The following is a 19,666-nucleotide window of genomic DNA, read 5'->3' on the forward strand; positions in this document are numbered from 1 at the left end:
CTTAGAATTTTTAACGCGACGGAGGGCATCAGAACAATTCAAGAGACGCAGTCTGGCTCCATAAAAAGGATGCTCAGCGATGACTCTCACACCAGTCACCAATTTCGGAGTTTTGGTGCAAAAGAAAAATGTAACTAAAAGAGACCACCTACTCCACCATTATTTTTACTCTGCATTCATTAGGACAAGTTTCAGATTGAATCTTACTCTACTTCAGGGTAGAACAATGAAATAATCAAAAGAAAAACTGTGACCATTTTCCTTATTCACTTCCCTCAGAAATGATAGGTAAACTGACAAATTTTGCATCACAGAAATAGCGGATGACGTTAAAGATGCCATCTGAACAAGTATTTCAAATACAATGCTGTCAGAATAAAAGCTTCAAAATAGAGTATTAGCGGATAGTAATATCATTATTTCTTCATAGATCAAACCTTCAGTAGTTTCCGTGACAAGCTAACTACTTAAAAAATCCAGGTGGACGGATTACTGGCTGCATATCCTTCGAGCCATGCCTGATGAACATGCGTCAGAACAAAACCTCTTGGGGCCTCGGGCTGCAAAACCAAAGATTCATCAGAATTTATCATGATTCCATTATGATATTTTCACTTTAGTACACCAAAGTTTACTCTTTTTTTTCACTTTGATACCACAAAGCATTTCACTTTGATACTATTGTCAGATTTTTGCTAGATTTTCTGTCAAATTTGTTGGCACGTGATACATTTAAGTCGATTTTAGCTAGTTGCCAGAAAGCCAAACATCAAAATATTCTCAGTGGCAGTATCACATGCGAAGCATGTGATATGAATTTAACAAAAAAGCTAAAGGAATATAAACGACAGTATCAGGAGTAAAAAATACTTCGAGGTATCAAAACTTAAAAAAATCGGGAAGCTCTGGGGTATCAAAAGGGAAAATAAGTCTATGAAGTAAGAAAATATCCTCATAGAAATACCTTTATGTTCAGCTTAATGGTAGTCACACAACACGGTCGGGCTTCATCTGTAAAGGAAATGAGGCCAGTTAGGACCATAGACTTATCAAATACCAACTTATACTAGTAGTTTCATACTTTGTATTGAAGATTAGCATTTCAGCTGAATTTATTTTGATCTCCTGTGACATCTTCTCTTTATCGCAAATCCAGTCTCACTGTGGCACTATTTATTTTTAATGTTTCAAAATTCTAGTTCGTACTGGCTTCTTCTATTATCAGCATAAGACAAAGATGAAGATATGTATGTGTTCTTGTCTGTTTCAAGTGATCTGTTGTTTCTTGCTCATTTCTTGCTAACATTTGGGCCGCTTCATGCATATACTTCCATGTTTGTTAAATGGGTTTATATCGTGCCTAAGCATTAACTTTCTACTTTCAAATGTATTTGCATCCAAAAAGTGATGGATGTCTAACACAAACACAAACATATATTGTTTCTGAAAACAATACAGGATAAAAAGCTTTCAACTTTTGTTATGGAAGAAGGAAGCACTGAGAACATCAAAAGGGATTCGTAGAGAACAAAGAAGACAGTGATGAGAAATAATTGCAGAGTGACTACTTAACCTGAATTTAATAGGTGACGTTTATGGGAGAAAACAACACACTATTATCTAATAGGTGATATTTATGTGAAAAAACAATGTATATGATTATCCGAATAGGGGAAAGAATTGAAACCTCAACTGTTTAAAGAACTCACAAACTTACCACAAAGCTCCCACTTATCAAATTTCACCAGCCAAGTATTTAAATCTGCTTGTGAAGCCGATACTTTATCAATCCACACACGAAACTGTTTCCCCTTTTTATCACCATAGCATTGGTTAAATATATTTATGCATTCATGAAGAGAACGCTCAGCTCCAGAAGGATGGACAGCAGTTCCAGTTGGACACTGTCAAGTGAAGTGTAATTAGTCTTAGTTTGTAAGAGACATTAATAGGCTACATGACTCGTTAACATATAACAAAACAGACATCTAGCTTGCAAATTTGTAATCAAATGAAGGGGGAAATTTCACAAATCTACTATAACTAAAAGGGGTTTTGTGGAGAACTCTCATGGATTTACTTTCACTAAAAAAAGAAAAGAAAATAAAAGAAAACTAACTTTGAAATCAGCAGAAAACCCCAAAAGCGGATGCAACAGGTAGTTGTGAAGACTAAAATACCTCTACCACAGTGTGATAAGGGGGTGCGGATGGGAGAGTAGTTATATAAACTAAATGAAGTAAAATTGTCTAAAAAGGTTTATGTTCTTATAAAGTGATAGCATTCATTAACTAGTAACAACAGTTAGGTGTGATAAAGCGAAAAAACGTTTGTCGTTGGCTCTCTAATGAAAATAGTTTAGACTTTAGAGTAGTGCCCTACAGAAGCTATAATAGATACATAATCATTTGGTTAGGTGTGAAATAGTGGAAAAAAGTTTGTAGTCGGCTTTCTAATGAAAACAGTGCAGACTTTAGAATAATGTCCTACAGAAGCCATAAAAGTTCATGATCATTTGGTGAAATTTACCCTTAAACAAATCCTGTAAGCTTTTTTTTTTGGAGAGAAAAGATGGAGCATCACACAGATACTCTAGCTTGCTAAATATCAAAACAGGTTGTTACATATACTAGACCATATCCCCAACTTCAAAGATAAGGTCTAATTGTTCACAAACTACAGATTAAATTCATAAGCCAATTAATGATTTGGTGCTAAAGCGAACAAATCCTATAAGTTGTTTGTGATACAAATCTACTATGTGCTTTCCAACCAAAAAAACAATCTTCATTTGTTGCAATCGTGCAGCAGTCACAAATCCTGAGAACTGAATGCACAAAATTTACTAAGAAACAGGTGAGCATGTGGAAAGCAAAGGTAAATATAAATACTTACACAGATACTTTTTAGATACTGAATAGGCATCTCAGACTTCTCAATTTCAGCTCGATGCCACCTCTCATACAATAAGTAGAACATAACTACTTCCTGCTCAGGGCTGAAAGATTCTAATTTGCAGCTTGAGAGGTCCATAACATCCCTCGGCGAGGTATTAGGACCTAACTTAAAATGGCCAATAGCCTCAATAATACCAGCAGCACAACGTTCCTTTGCGTGAATTATTCTAGGGTTATTTTTCGCATTTTCTGCATACCATTGCAACAGTTCTTCTTGTGCGTTATTGACCTAACAGTTAATAAGATAAAAAGGCATCAAATTCCTTGCAAGAAGTTTAGCCATGTCAATGTAGTGTTGTACTTTTTCCTGATACTAACCATAACACCATAAACATCAGGAATGCTAAATAGTTCAGCATCATTTCCCGAGTCCCCACAAACAAGAGTGTTCGCTGGTGGCTTTCCCTCTGCCTTAAACTTGCGCAGCAAATATGCAAGAGCCTGTCCCTTGCCAGCTCCTTGTGGTAAAATATCAAGATCAATGCCACCACTATAAATGATTTTCACATCCAACTGGTTGACATTAAATAGATGAAAACATAAACAATAGTCTTTCAAGTTGGATAAGATTTTGTTATGCAAGCGTTGTCATACATTTAATTGAAGAAGCCACTACTGCAAAAACATGACTATGCTTACCCCACGGCTCCCCAAACGTTCTGAAAGAGTCTTCGTCACTTCTTGGGCAACACCCTTGTCCACGTAAAAACTAATTTTGTGCGACCTCTGCTCCGTTTCTGCCTGCATTTATTGATCCCATAAAGATTGATTTCTCTTAGTTCAACTTATATTGATCATGTAATCAACTACTATATCAAATGGAAAAAACATTGTAGAATACCTCTGAAAATTTTCTTTAAAAACCCCCTGAAATTGAAAGGGAAATCCTATACAACAACTACAAGACCCACAGTGCTTTATGGATCAGAAATGTTGGGCAATTAAGAAACAATATGCACAAAAAACTAGTGTAACAGAAATGAGAATGTTTGATGGACGATTGGATATAAACTGTTGATTTTTTGGCTTGAATCCAAAATGGGTGGGACCCATTTCAAATCTCTGACAGGACCCGATATTTGTGCAAAAGAATCAAAGAAGATCAGTTTGATTGATTGGGGGTCACTCTCACTTGTAGGTCCCCCTAATCAATCACACTCTCATTTTTTTATCTCGTGAGAAATTTTTTTAAGAGTTCTTGTAGTTGTGTAGCTCCCTGTCTGATTTGTAAAACTCTTACGAGATCAGAAATGAGAATGTGATTGATTAGGGGGACCCACAAGTGAGAGTGACCCCCAATCAATCAAATTGATCTTCTTTGATTCTTTTGCTCAAATGTCATTCTACAATCAAAGATTAGGTCCCGCCAGAGATCCAAAATGGGTCCCACCCATTTTGGATTCAAGCCAAAAAATCAACAATCTCCACCTTGAATTGAATCCTCAAACATCAATAGCTAGAGAATTTCATCCGTCTTGCAAACAATGCCCCAAACGGGACCATCTAACAAGTGTGAATGCCTCCCAAATTCAAGCAGTGCTTGAACTTGAAGGCCGGGATCGGTTTGGTCAACATGTCAGCTGGGTTGTCGGCAGTACCAATCTTTTTCATCGTGATGTTTCTTTCAGCAGTTGTCTCACAAATAAAATGATATCTGACATCAATATGCTTTGTCCTCTCATAACGTGATAAGTTTTTGTTTAGATGTATTACGCTCTGATTGTCGCAAAATACAACTGAATTAACCTCCTGCTAAAGTCCAAGCTACCTTACGAGATTTCTCAACCAAATGGTCTCTTTTACCACTTCTGCTGCTGCCATGTATTCTGTCTCTGTAATAGACAAAGCAACTGTCGACTGTAGAGTCGATCTCCAACTAATAGCTGAGCCAGAAAGAGTAAAAAGATAACCAGTCAAAGATCTCCTTTTATCGAGATCACCTGCATAGTCAGAATCCACAAAACCTACAACTGAGGTTCCCAAAGTATTGCTATAAAAAACTAAATCCAAATCTGAGGTACCCCTGAGATACCGAAGGATCCACTTTACTGCTTCCCAGTGTGTCTTCCCTGGTTGAGTCATGCATCTGCTCACTACACTGACTGCCTGGGCAATGTCTGGACGAGTGCAAATCATAGCATACATAATACTACCCACTACATTAGAGTATGGAATTTGGGACATCTCTTTCTTCTTGTTCACACTTGTAGGTGAATCTGAACCAGAGAGTCTAAAGTGAGGAGCCAAAGGAGTCGTAACGGGCTTGACCCTCTTCATCCCAAAGCGTTCAAGCATATTTTTAATATAACTCTTCTGTGAGAGAGATAATATTCCAACTTTCCTATCCCTCCTGATCTTCATACCTAAGATCTTCTTTGCTGCAACAAGATTTTTCATCTCAAACTCATCAATGAGTTCTTTCTTCAAAATAAGAATCTACGACATGTTCTTAGCAGCAATAAGCATGTCATCGACATATAATAGAAGATAAATAAAAGAATCATCTCCTAGATACATGTAGTACACACAACTATTATAAGTACTTCTTGAGTACTCATGACTTAGCATAAAATTATCAAACCTCTTGTACCACTGTCTGAAAAATTACTTCAGGCCATACAAAGATTTCTTCAATCTGCAAACTTGATCTTTTTTATCTTTTACAAAGTATCTCTGGCTGAGACATGTAGATAGTCTCCTCAAGTTCTCCATGTAAAAATATAGTCTTCACATCAAACTACTCAAGCTCCAGATCAAATAGAGCAACCATGACAAGCAATACACGGATGGAGGTATGCTTCGCAACCGGAGAAAACACTTCATCGTAGTCAATTCCCTCCTTTTGTCTATAACCCTTAGTCACCAATCGTGCTTTGAATCTAGCATCTTTAACCCCTGGGATCCCTTCTTTCCTCTTGAAAATCCACTTGCATCCAATTGCGCTTTTACCCTTAGGTAATTGCACAAAATCCCAAATCTGATTCTTGTAAAGTGACTCGAGTTCTTCTGTCATAGCTGTGGCTCAACGTCCAGATTCTCCACATGAGACAGTTTCAGTAAAGTTTGATGGCTCTTGAATACACATCTCTTCAGCTGTCGTGAGAGCATATGCCACTAATTCAGCATGTGCATATCTTTGAGGAGGTCTGACAGAGGCTATGGAATAAGCTTCTTCAGTCTCAACATCATCATCATCTGAGCCTGAATCATGTTGCTCTTCTACAATTGTAAGAGTAATTTTTATAGACGACTTTTGAGAAGTCTCTCCTAAAAGCTCCACCTTAAGCTCCACCTTATCCATGGTCTTCTCTACATTTCCTGTAGACTCAATAGAAACTTTCCCATGATCAAGCATATATCTTTTATTAAAAGTAACATCTCTACTAATAATAAATTTAGGAGAATCAGGTTTAAAACTCCACAAACGATAGCCTTTAACGCCATCAACATAACCAATAAATATGCATTTCTTAGCTCTAGGCTCAAGCTTACCCTCTCTAACATGATAGTAAGCGGGACATCCAAATACCTTTAAATTTGAATAGTCATTTGGTTTACCTGACCATACCTCATTTGGAGTCTTGTGTTCAATGACGGTAGAAGGAGACCGGTTCACCAAGTAACAAGCTGTGTTAACAGCTTCAGCCCAGAAGTCTTTATCCAACTCAGAGTTTGAGAGCATACACCTAGCTCTCTCCGTCAACGTTCTATTCATGCGTTCTGCCACCCCGTTTTGCTGAGGTGTGTCTGATCATGCGATGTTGTACGATCCCAGAATTTGAACAGAACTGATTGTACTCACCACTGCAGAACTCTAGGTCATTATCTGTTCGGAGACGTTTAATCTTCTTTTCATTTTGATTTTTAACAGTACTTTCCACTTCTTGAAAGTTTCGAACACCTCGCTTTTGCGCCTGAGAAAGTAAACCCAAACTTTCCTTCGAACACCTCGCTTTTGCGCCTGAGAAAGTAAACCCAAACTTTCCTGAAAAAATCATCAATAAACGTCAGAAAATAAAGAGCACCACCTTAGAAAGTAAACCCAAACTTTCCTGAAAAAATCATCAATAAACGTCAGAAAATAAAGAGCACCACCTTTGAAGGAACCTGAGCAGGTCCCCACAAATCTGAATAGATGTAGTCGAGAGTGCCTTTCGTCGTATGTGAGCCAGTCGAGAAGCTGACCCGAGTTTGCTTCCCAAACATACAATGTTCACAGAAATCCAGTGATGATGTATGATCACCATAGAGTAAGTCACGTTTACTCAAAATAATCATCCCCTTCTCACTCATGTGGCCTAAGCGTACATATCATAACTGAGTAGTGTCCCTATCAGTATCAGAGGACACACCTGCAGAGCCTGTCACTGTACTGCATTAGAGAACATAAAAACTGTTCACCTTACTACCTTTCATCACAACCAATGAACCCTTAGTAACTCTAAGAGCTCCATCTCCACCACTGTAAGAACACCCAGAACACTCAATAGAATCCAAAGAACTCAAAGAAATCAGATTTTTCTTTAAGTCCGGGATGTGTCTCACATCTGATAAAATTCTCACTATCCCATCATGACACCGGATGCGAACTGTACCAACGTCAACTGTCTTGCAAACTGTATTGTTGCCCATCAAAACTGATCCACCACTTATAGATCTGTAAGTAGTGAACCAATCTTTATTTGGACACATATGATAAGACGCACCCGTATCCAAGATCCATTCTCTATCGAAACGGCCATCCAAGGGACAAACTGCAAGAACCGTCTCAGCAACAACGACAGTATCATCCTTTGTCGTATTAGCTGAATCTGAGGTTTCACCATGTTGGTTGTCTTTCTTCTTTAGAGCATAGCATTCTGACTTGTAATGCCCTTTCTTGTGACAGTAGAAACACTCCACATGTTTATTGTTTTGGGCTGACCTAGACTTTGAACGATTTCTGGATTATTTTTTATCACCCTCTTTGGTCTTCGTTCTACCTTTGGCTAGCAGACCATCAACCTGCCTATCGGTACCTCTCTCATTCAACTTTGTTCTTAACTCAGCAGAATTCAAAGAGGCCTTCACATCCTTAAGACTTATGGATTCTTTTCCATATAACATAGAGTTAACAAAGTTTTCATAAGAGTTAAGTAAGGAACACAACACAATGAGAGTCTGGTCTTCATCATCAAGCTTTAGATTCAGGTTTTTCATATCCATGATAATTTTATTAAATTCATCAAGGTGTTCCTGAATGGGTATACCTTCCTTCATCTTCAATGTGTATAGCCGCTGCTTCAGGTATAATCTCGTAGTAAGAAATTTCTTCAAGTAGATACTTTCGAACTTTTGACCACAACCCCGCTGCCGTTTCCTCATCGGCAACTTCACGAAGCACATTGTCGGATAGTGACAATTGCAAGGTGTTGTGAGCCTTTTCGTCCATCTCTTCGATCTCGGCACTTGTCATATCTTCTGGGTATTTCCCATCGATAGCTTTAACCGTGTCTTCACATCGCAACAAAGCCTTCATCTTTATCGTCCATAGGCCAAAATTATTCTGGCCATCGAAGATCGACACCGAGAACTTCACAAAAGCCACTGTGGAGGATTGAAAGCTGTCCTAGAACCGAGAAGCTCTGATACCAGTTTGTTGGTTAATTAAACCCTCAGCGGTCCGCAACGGTCTGATCTGATGTACCAAAATAAACTAAGATATAGCATAAGAAATCGATGCACTGGTAGGAAGTTCTAGGTCACTCCTACCAGGGATACAATGAGGAAGAATCGATAATATTTGATCATGGACCAATTAGAAGAGGTGATAAAATTATTATGTAGGGAGAAATTAAGACTAGGGGTAGGCCTAAAGTGATGAGAAGCTATTAAGAGGAATATGGTAATTGATTAACTTAGTAGAGGAGACAGTCGTCAACAGAAATGTGGGATAAAGGATTTGTGGTGGTTGTTGTATCAAATGGACAGTAATAGTACAGACTGGAAGTTGCAATTTTTACCTGCAACTTGAGCTGAGGAATTTTCGAGGTCTCTTCAAGAACAACGTTTCTATCCCATTTCTGATCCAAAACATGCTCCCAGCCATCATCAGGCACCATAGCTTCTCCATAGGTGATCTCGGTGCCCACAGACATAATAGTTATATCCGGAGTCAGCATCGGTTTCTCTTTCCTTAGCTCCTTGTAAAGTGTCGGTGACCTCCCAGTTGAGAACACCAGCAGTGAGTCTTGGCAGTAAAAGGATTCCCATAGAGCATTGAATCTAAGCAGTGAGAGATTCTCAGTATCATGGTGATCAACCTGCAGTAAGAAATACATGAGATTAAAACCCGACTATGCATTGTGCTCGGGTTGAGATTGAGCTGAGAGTATTGTGACCATTGTGTGGTCGAGATCTGAAACGATCATGAGACGAGCAGAACCTTGGAGTTTCTCCATTTTATCGCCTGCGAAATTGCCAACTGGGTTTTTGAGAATGAAAAAGGAAAAAAATTTTTTGTTCATGACCATTATTTATATTCTTATATCTAAAATCAAACAAATTCAAACTAATAATTCAGAATAAATAGAAGAAAGAACAACCACTTTCTCCTAAAGAGTCAATTCTTTTTTTATTCTCAACAAAAAAGAATCAAAATTTAACCGAATCAGCTCAGAACCAACACAACAATTTCTTATAGCTTAATCAAAACAATTGAAATACCAGTTCAGAAAGTTCACGTTTTCCTAAATCAAACCATTAATTTCGCAATAACAAACGACGAATTTGCTTCCTTTTTATTCTCAACCGAAACAATCAAACTCAATTAGTTCAAAATCAACAGAACAACTAAGATCACGATATTGAAAAGTTACGAGTGCAAAGAGATTACCCAGATGCGGATCAATCGAGTGATGCAGTTAGGGTTAGGGTTTGGAATTGGATTGGTTGAAGTCGATCTGAGGTCTGGGATTTGAGCTTTGGTTTTTTGAGCGTAATTCTTTATATATAATATCTGGGGGATTTTTTTTTTAAAATTTTGGATTTATATCATTTAATAATTTTGGGGAAAATCGACCCTTTTTTCTTTTATTTACCAAAACCGACCCGATTTCTTGATTAGCGGCTTAATCACATTCCTAATTAGTCGGGGTTGCCAACCCCGACTATTTAGGAGGGTCTTAAACCCTAATTAGAAGCCCTAAACCCTAAAAATTAATTTCCTAAATAGTCGGGGTTGGCAACCCCGACTAATTAGGAATGTGATTAAGCCGCTAATCAAGAAATCGGGTCGGTTTTGGTAAATAAAAGAAAAAAAGGTCGATTTTAATAATAAAAAATTTTAATAGGGCTAAAGTGAAAAATTGTTCTTGTTCTCTTCTAGTAGAGATCCAAGGAATCAAGGGATATGCTGAAAATGAGAAAAAGAAAAGAAACAAGAAAAATGAAAAAAGAAACACAGTGGATAATAAGAAAGGAGCTACGGATTCCTATGGCTATAGAAAAGAGATCATTTTTTTCTTTTTCTTTTTTATGTTTTCCTTGAATGAAATTAATAATAAGACTCAGCACCTCTTTTAAGAAAATACCCACTGTGTTGCTTGTATTGTAGAAGAGAAATAATTTACTACCCATGAATATTTAGCTCATGACCTTCGTGTTGTACTTCTTCTAGAAAAATCTTTTTATTTTCCCTCTTATTAAACGAGCAAAATCATTATATCAGATATATCAGCAAAAAAGTTTATAAAAATGACAGGCTCTTTTAAGAAATCTTATTTGCATCTTCATGATATTTGAGGAAAAACAAGAACACCTCAATATGTGCGATGACAGCATCAGAGCGTAAAAATTTTCTCACTTTTGCATGAAGAAACACATCATTTATTTAACTAGCATGAAGAGCCATATTGATCAGCATTGAAGTGTTACGAATAACAATGCTGATAATTTAAAATATCCTACTTCGAATTCAAAAATTCGGATTATTGAACGCACATGCACCATACACAACAATATCCATTCTCAGCTAGCATGCACACAAGTTATTATCTGACTAATGAGAAGAGCAACACCTTCACAAAAAAAATATTGTTTTCTTAACGGCACCAAAATGCTAGAGTATTCACCAGAATCATTTCAACTGAAAGTGCAACACAACACAACATTTGTTATGGCTTTTTGTATCCGAATACATATCAGCACTTAGCCCTCAAAGAAAAGGTCCCAGATATGCATATGACGTTAAATTTCTTCCCTTATCATACAACTAAGCATTCAGTACTATACTTGTGTGCAAAGCACACAAGCATTTATCTCGGGGAAAAAAGATTTCTTGAAACAACAGCAGGTTCTGTTCACAGAGAGGGTCGCCAGATGCGCTGCATTTCATTTCACCTCATTGTGCACAAAATGAAACCGAGGATTAAATCAGAAAATTTACAGCCGACTTGTAGATCATCTCATACAGAATAAACCGTACCTCTACATTTAGTAGATTTGTCAACGTTACAAAGCATAGTGACTTCATCTTCAAGAATACTGACGGTGCCTGTGCCGTTTTCTCTCAGAGGGGGAACGAGAGCTGTGATATCCGCTACGATCTGAAAAACATAATGAAACCCATTTTGAGAATGTAGATTCTACTCCACAAATATTAGGAAATAAGAAGGCTTCAGAGAGTACCTCTTGGAGGGTGATGCCTGGATTTCTCCGAGTGACCTGCATCAGAAAAATATTTTTAAACACATTTTAAATAAGGTTAATTGTGGATTGATCCCCTTTAGTTCTATTGTTGCAGATAGACCCCGTGACCAAATCTTTATGGACTCTTTTACCCTCAATTTTTTTGGGGGACAAATAGATCTCACAAGGAAAAGAGATTCACTCAAGGGGTCTATTAACAAGAATAATTATAGGGGTCTATTTACAATTGGGTGATAGTACAGGGGGTCTATCTGAAATTAACCCTAAAAATAAATCATCATGAAAGTTCACTAGGTGAGAATAAATGGGCTAATATCATACCAGAGCCTTTGTCATTGGACCGGTGACTTCTCCCCCTGTGTTTCTCCCTATCCCGCTCTAGCTCCCTCTCTCGGTCCCTGTCTCTATCAGAGTCTCTTCCTCGACTATCACGATCAGAGTCTCTGCCCCTGCTGCTATCTCGATCTTTAGCTTTTGATCTCTTTCTTTCTCTCTCCTGACTCCTTTCTGTGACTGATTTTGCTTCAGAATCTTCTTTGACGTCCCCATCAACTTGCCCAGATTTAGGATCATCATCACTTCTCTTCGACTCCTTCAATTTGTCAACAGCTAGTTTTCTCTTAGCATCTTGATTATCATCCCCTACCTTGGAACTGGCGTTGTCATCAGCAGCACCATTAACCAAACTTTCCTAATACAACACAAAGACGTCTGTGAGCAGATATAACAAAAGATCTTACAAGAAAAAACAGACTACAGGCTTATATTACCTTGGGAACTTGAGCCTGAGAATCAGGTGTTTTAGTTCTGGTTGTGAAGGAATCATTATCTTTGCAAACTGGTATATATTGTGCCTTTGGAAGTGTGTACACATGTGCGAGAACTCTACAAACTTCTTCAATGCCATTCTGATCAGCATCAAAAACTAACCACCAAGGTGGGTTTTCAGGAAGTGGAATTTGAAACCTGCGTGCTGCAGCATATATTACCCCACATGCTACAACTTCACTCTTGAAACGGACACACAAGGTTGTCCTCAGACTACACAAAAGAAAAGAGAAAGATCCATGTTATCTGTTGACACTGAAAAATAAGGCTGAAGAGTGCAAAACATGACAAAGGAGAAGTTCTCATAAAGGAAAATTTCACAGAAGTTTATATATAGGGGTACCCAAAAACATGAAAAATGGATAGTCTGCAAGTTATGCAAATATTGCAATGTATTGGATCTCTTAAGCTTATTCCATATGTCTATATAAAAAAAAAATACAAAAAAGGGGCTACACCATTGTGAATTTCATTTGTAATTAGATTTTATTTTGTGAAGATTCTCCTAAGAAGCATTACTTTAGTTTTACCCAGTAAATGATAATGCCAACCTATTCAGCTAAATTTGGCAGAGTTCATCCACAAAACGAGTCAAAATCAATTGTGAAAGCATCTTTAAAAGTCACCTGCCAGGTTAGTATAAGGGAAAGGCATGGTAAATGCCATTACTTGCATATGTTTCTTTTATTTATGCAAAGAGGATATTAGCTAGTTCCTTACAGATAAGTGCTGATAGGTAAAAAGATAAAAGAGAATGCAAATTCTTGATATTTATGTGCCTAGCACAATAAAATTAAAACTAATTATAAATGATACTCTAGTTATCTAAATGAAAACCGAAAAAATTTCTTAGAGACAGTAATCACCAGCTCACAGAAATTTAGAAAAGGAAAGAGAGAGAAAAAAAGGAAATCAACTAGGATTACGATCCTATACAAATACCCTGGTGTAAGATGAAATCAGCTTTAGAAGCAGATGACATGACAACATCGATCTGCGTGTCACTAATAGATGACCACTATAAGTATTTCATACTAGAAGTTCGAGCTTTGAAATAGTCTTTAACTAGGATCTGTCAGACAGTAAAGAATTGTAAACATTCATACAAAAAGAAGGCGCCCGTAGGGAAAATTTCTATATTTTCTATGAAATATGATTTATTTGATATTTTTGTTATTTTTCAAAGAAAAATCAACATAATATTAGTATATAAGATTATTTCATAAAGAGTTCTTTATCATTAAATTGTCACGTGTTAGGTGCGCGAGAGGATTTTTTTTAATCGTGCTTAAAGACAAGTAAGGTCAAGGATAATTACATGTACACAGAATCAAAGGTAGCTTCTTTTTTTTAATCGCCTAATGCTCATCGTAATTTCTTGAGATCCAGAATAAACAATTATTTCATTTATTGAATGTTATAATTTATTTTAAACTTTTTGTAGGTAAGGGAAACTACACAGGATGAATCGATGTTGATAATGAAGAAACACACTAATCTTATGTATCTAATTGTAGCTAAAGATTATGAAGAACCATAAGGAATTCAGTCCCTAGGCTGAAATAAATTATATGGGAAATTAATGGCTTGTGATAAACTGGATAGCAATTGAAGGAAGTAAGAACCAACCATACTCATCTTTTTTTAATCGATGATGACGGAATGGTCCAAAACCATCTAATGTAGACAAAACGGAGGAAAGAGAATTGTTAGAAAAGCCAATTCAAAAAAATATATACAAAAATCCATGCCAACAAAATAACCATGTTTCCTCTTGTGTTCCAGAAACAACACAGCTCAACTTGAGTCATGGAACGCTACTTCCTCCAGGGCAACCCAACCCTGCTTCATTTTTTAGCATAGAATTGGTCAGCCAATAAAGATCAAACCTGAGCCTTACAACCTCTAGTATGTAATACAGATTTTTCAAACGATAAACTGTTACATCATTGAAAGGTTGCTCGAGAGAAAGTTGCAACAAAAAGGGCTGCATGGTGTAAAGTCCTAGATACATAACAAGGACATGCTATGATGAACCTTAGTTATCTCAATCCGGTACCAAGTTAACTAAAGCTGGCCTAATTAATATTGCAACATCCAGATATGCTAAACATAGCACATTGTCAATTATAAAGTATATTCCTCTAGTGCATTTCTCATAACTAGGATGTGTCAGGATCATTCATCTTGCTGAATGTTGTGTTGCTGGCTCTAATTGGAGCCTCTAGATGTTCTCTTCTAAAGTAAGTTACATGAAATCTAATGCCACATTCCTATATCATGCTAAAAGTTATAGCTTTAATATCCTCTTAAATGGAAACTCATTTCTTCTCCAACATATCCCACAATACTTTCTCTCTTTCTGTGACAAAGACTAAGGGGACATGTGCACGATGAAAAAGAAAGAGATCAAGTTAATCTGTTGAATGGAAGGTCAGAAACTCAGACGCAATAAAATTTTGAGAGATGATAATAATGATTATAAGGGGAAGAATAGGTGAAAAAGGAACAATCAAGTGTGTCCCAGGACACACAAATGCACGCCATAAGTAAACTTTTGTGAGTGAAGCTTATCATGTCACAAACATGAATGACCTGGACTAAGTTACCGGTAGACCTTGTAAAATTGGACAAATTTTTATGGAAGAAGTAACATAAGCAAGAATTGCCCATGGAAAAAAGTTCCGGTGCCATAATTCCTTTCCCTTCAAGCTTAAGACTCAAAACTAATGTTGCTAAATGGCCTATTAAAGCAATCCATAAGTTGTAAACAAGTTAACAGAAAATTTAACTGTAACGCTATGATGGACACTGTGAAATAAGAGACCAGCAACCAGCAATGTACTGCTTGGTTGAGATAAAATAGGAAAAGCCAATTAGCCACTATTTTGAGAATAGTACCTATCATTGGCGAGATTCCAAGCTTCTTGTCTCAGTTCATCAGGAGTGCCAAGGGTTGCAAGGTAGTTGGAGATAAACTTGTGAGGATGTTCTACATGGCAGACAAAGCCCATTTCCTTTAACAAATGTCGCTCCGTCCTTATCAAGTCATTCTTCAACTCTGAATACCTCTTTGGTCAATAAAAAAAGAACAAATATGCCAGTAAATCAAATAAGTGAACTTAAGTAATGAGACCTAATCTCAAAAACAGCAAATTCTATACGAAGGAGCACAAGAAAATCCATGAAAAATCAATATTACTAATCCTGAAGGAACAAGAAAGGACAGGAAAAGGGACAACCTTAGATAAGAAATCCAAATGTTCTACTGGTAGATTCTCTCTCCGACATTCCATTCTATGGAAGACGACCAGGACTTGTTTTGCTTTTCTGGGGCTCTCCTCTAACTTTGATGCAAGCCAAACACAGCTAGCAGCAACCCTCTAAAAGAGACAAATTAAACATACAAAATATTAAAATCCTCAGATACAATATTGCACACCAAGATATGATTAAAGGGCATTACCTTAACGCTAAAGCGAGTAAACGATTTCTTGCAATAGAAACGGTGGAAGAGAACCTGTCCTGTTGCCATCACAGCTTGAGGTCTTCAACCATCAAGGAGCACAAGAGAGACTTTGCAAAAAGTTGATCCACTACGACATATAAAATAGTTGATCTACAATCACATAAAATCTAACCAATAATTAACAATTGATGATTAAAGAAGGATACAATCTAAGTAGGATGCCGCTCTCCTGGATGAGATCACACCCATATAACCGAAGCATCATCTCTGTCTCCTCATCTACACCTTCTTTCCTAGAGGGTGAATCTTTGAGTTGCTCCTCAGTAAGGTAGAAGGTGTCAATTGCGGTGTATATCATTCTGATAGAGAAACTGCAATTTTTTTTAAGAAAACCTTGTTATTGCTTTGCATGCGAAAGGCGTGCATAGTCTATAACAATATTATTATTGAACTGTAAGGTATCTGTCATTGAAACTAATATAAATGGATATCAGCAAATGTTGAGTCTAACTTTGCATTAAGTAGTACACTACCATTCAACACTCACATCAAGTAACATTGTTTGCTTGATAATAAGCATAGTCAATCCGACGACCGCCTCTATTTTATCCTAAATATATAACCATAAGATTCTTGTTCTTAAATTTTGATACACATATCATTGTATTACAAACAAAACATATGGAATTTAGATTTGCAAGGTGATGAAGAATATCTCGAATACATACGAAGGTCCAAGTTCTACTAAAATATAAAACATCCTATTGTGTGAACAACCATGGGGGTACTCGAGATTCAGGACTCTATCATCAGCAAATATTCTATCCAACTAGACAAGGTTTTAAAATGCGGTCTGGAAGCCCATCTAGGTACCCCTGTCTAGGCCTAACTGGTACTTAGGCCGCCTGCATAGAAACAAACCAAATAATTAACAAATAGTTCATTAATTGTTTGTAACTATTTGATCATATTCGATTTGATCAAACCAAATAATTAACAAATAGTTCGTTAATTGTTTGTCTAACTATTCAGTCATATTCAATTCGAGAGCTGTTTTTAGTATCTTAATACTTAAATGAATAGAATTTTAACAAATGTATATTGAATTCATTTGATTATCAAATATTTACATGCATTATGTTATGTTTTTGGCTCATTTGCATTTTGAAATTTAAGTTCTATACTGATTTTGACTAACTTAAAGAGCTCCAAGTCGATTAGTATATCCAATTTCTTTAACCAAATAAAAGTTTCTTCTTAATTAAATAGTTTAGTATTTGTAAACTATGAACTATTATATCAAATAAATTTACTGTAATATTCGATAGATATTAGCGAATATTCAAAAGCCAATTGTATTCAATACCAAATTCAAAGAAATTCAGAGACAAATTCGAAAATTTTAAATGAATACAAATTCGAACACCGTAGTTTTTTATTCAATTTGATTTGTTTCCAGTACCATTACGCCTAGGTCTTGGGCACGGCTAGGGGAGCATAGCCGCTTTTGCAGACCGCACGATATAAAAAGGGGTATATTGTTTGCTTAGGCATAATAATTGATGAAGAGAGCCAAGTCAAAATGTATTGGTCAAGTTGTATATCCGAGTCTATCTTCTTCAAAAAGAATCCTTACCCTCTTGATGCTATAAATGCCTGGTGCCACTTAAGCGCCGGCCTAGATGCAAGGCTTTAGGCGCTTGATCTGGTGCTCAGAAGCTCCCAGGGCTTTTTAAAAAATTACAATTAGAAATTATGCTATATTATTACCAGTAGTAAAAGTTTGACACTTTTTAGGGTTTTCATCCTACTAATAACCGTGCCCACCAATTGTTTGTCTTTTTACCCGAGTCAATCGAGTCCGCGCATTATCCGATCCAAATAAACAAGAAATACCACAGCTTTGATGATTTGTAGCTAACAGTGACCGATACTACCAACCTCAAAAAAAAAAAAGAAAATATACAGTTTATTAGAAATCAAATCGCATTCGCAAAGAAAAGCAAACCTAAGAGAGAGAATGGGGCATGCAGGAATCTGGAGAGATAAAGTCTCGGAGCTTCAAGCGCTATCGAGTTGAAGTTTGAGAACTCGCGGGCGTCTAGAGTTTGCTCGCAAGGAGCTTCGTCAAGATAGGAAGACGAGTGGCGGCGGAGCCTCGTGGAGCGCGTGGTTAATAGGAGGAAGTAGCGTTAAGGTTCGCGAGGAACATTTGGCAGCTGATGATTAGGAATTAGGGTTTGGCACCGGAGCTGGATTTTGGATATCAGGTTCCTAATCTTAGTATTAATTCCCGAACTAGGTCGCGTCGTCACTGCCATTTCAGGAGTACTATGGTTGACATAGCGCTTTATAATAACACATTTAGTAGATTATAAAATCGGCGTCAGTCATCTTAAATATAATATGTATCTTTGAAGGATCTTCGTATAGGCAAGCAGGTCTGGCGATACATAGATTTGGACCTGGATTTATAAATCGGGGTATTTGGTCAAATACAAATCACCTGGGGTTGTTTTGGATTCCCGCCCGAATGGCGAATTCGGACTGAGATTTAAAATCAAAATGGTTTTAAAAGAGGCTGATTTGAAAGCGGCAATAACACGTAGTTTGAAATATAGAAACAATATCCGACCTCGCACCGTGGCAACAAATCAGTATTTACCCGAGGGGAGTATCCAGAATGTGAACCGGGACTACAGCCTGAGGACGACATGTACACGGAAGAGCTTGCACAGCCAAACGTGGGAAATCAACTAGCTCCAGTCTCAGCCAATTGGGGACTCCTCCTCCTCGAACAATCATAGATTCTCAGCGGCGATCCCTCTTTTCTCAGGCGGCGATCAGGGAAATTGAAGAAGCTCCAGGAAATCTCTCTCTCACTACTTCGTCCTCTCTTTTCATGACCCGCCTAGTTGATACATATCTCAGGGCAGGTCACCGTTCATTCAAGCGTAACTCGCTCTCATAGAACTATCTGACTCAACGCAGGGATCTCTCTCGTAATGTGGTAAACCCAGACATCTGATGCTGAGTTTTTATTTATCTCATGTTATAGCTTTTTTCAATTCTGCGTTTCGATCGCTGGGTACTCTTATATCCGATCTCTTCGTAAAATTGTCTGTTCTATATTAATGGGTTGCTGCTTCAGTGTTCGATTTATGCATAGGAATTTTTTTGAATAAACCCAAGTTATCGGAATACATTGAGGTATGATAGATTGAGAGATGACTGTGTCTGTTTTTGTGTTTGGTACGGGTTAATTTGGGAGAATATGTACAACGACATTCCATATAAGATAAATCCAATTACATGTGCCTTGAAAATATACAACTCAAAACCGCATACTTGAATAGGAAAAGAAATCGGAATCCAGAGAGACTACTAGGATATTTGGTACAATATGAAGATAGGAGAGTTAAGTTTATCTGTCTTTTGTTAGTATAAAAGATTTAGTCATGAAGATTTGGATGTCAACATCATGAGGTTTGGCTAGATTGTAAAGTATGTCAACAGTTCTTTATATCTTTGTATGCTTAGATATTGTTTTTCGGAGAATTCATCAGTTGGATTCTAAGAGATAGAATTGAGAATGGTCGTAGGTTTAAAAAGAGGTCTATATGAACAACTGTTTGAATCAGTTTGCTGCTCGCGTGGTGCAGATTCTCTAATATTTCTTATGATAGAATGAACAGTCAGAGAAGTTTAATTCCATTTGGTATGC

General features: G+C 37.1%; 2 protein-coding genes across 3 annotated transcripts; both read right to left on the minus strand.

The window, feature by feature from the left end:
- Positions 233-10,003, minus strand: LOC109820022 (sucrose-phosphatase 2-like). Of its 2 annotated transcripts, XM_020386064.1 has the most exons (10): positions 9,832-10,003; positions 9,338-9,405; positions 8,960-9,259; positions 3,597-3,698; positions 3,276-3,470; positions 2,896-3,186; positions 1,718-1,904; positions 965-1,011; positions 438-560; positions 233-342 (listed from the first exon to the last, which is right to left on the minus strand). In XM_020386064.1, the coding sequence occupies exons 2-9, from the start codon at positions 9,395-9,397 to the stop codon at positions 468-470; spliced, it is 1,275 nt and encodes a 424-aa protein (XP_020241653.1). In that variant the 5' UTR covers positions 9,398-9,405; positions 9,832-10,003; the 3' UTR covers positions 233-342; positions 438-467. The 2 variants fall into 2 exon arrangements, with proteins under 2 accessions (XP_020241653.1, XP_020241652.1); XM_020386063.1 differs by having other exon boundaries at positions 233-560.
- Positions 11,016-16,309, minus strand: LOC109819921 (cyclin-L1-1). Its single transcript, XM_020385905.1, has 8 exons — positions 16,149-16,309; positions 15,940-16,021; positions 15,716-15,856; positions 15,375-15,544; positions 12,416-12,686; positions 11,967-12,336; positions 11,625-11,660; positions 11,016-11,542 (listed from the first exon to the last, which is right to left on the minus strand). Exons 1-8 carry the CDS (start codon positions 16,298-16,300, stop codon positions 11,472-11,474), a joined length of 1,293 nt encoding a protein of 430 aa, XP_020241494.1. The 5' UTR covers positions 16,301-16,309; the 3' UTR covers positions 11,016-11,471.

Source organism: Asparagus officinalis, chromosome 8 (assembly GCF_001876935.1).
Source record: "Asparagus officinalis chromosome 8, Aspof.V1, whole genome shotgun sequence".
In the NCBI taxonomy this organism is placed as follows: Eukaryota; Viridiplantae; Streptophyta; class Magnoliopsida; order Asparagales; family Asparagaceae; genus Asparagus; species Asparagus officinalis.

Excerpts from the sequence above, each read along its gene's own strand:
- LOC109820022 (XM_020386064.1), bottom strand. The coding sequence starts at position 9,397 with ATGGAGAAACTCCAAGGTTCTGCTCGTCTCATGATCGTTTCAGATCTC. Across the intron at positions 3,699-8,959 it reads TTCCTCAGCTCAAGTTGCAG|GCAGAAACGGAGCAGAGGTC; the intron begins GTAAAAATTGCA and ends CAATAAATGCAG. Across the intron at positions 561-964 it reads CCATTAAGCTGAACATAAAG|CCCGAGGCCCCAAGAGGTTT; the intron begins GTATTTCTATGA and ends TTGGTTTTGCAG.
- LOC109819921 (XM_020385905.1), bottom strand. The coding sequence starts at position 16,300 with ATGATATACACCGCAATTGACACCTTCTACCTTACTGAGGAGCAACTC. Across the intron at positions 15,545-15,715 it reads ATTTGGATTTCTTATCTAAG|AGGTATTCAGAGTTGAAGAA; the intron begins GTTGTCCCTTTT and ends TATTGACCAAAG. Across the intron at positions 11,543-11,624 it reads CAGGCATCACCCTCCAAGAG|ATCGTAGCGGATATCACAGC; the intron begins GTACTCTCTGAA and ends TATGTTTTTCAG.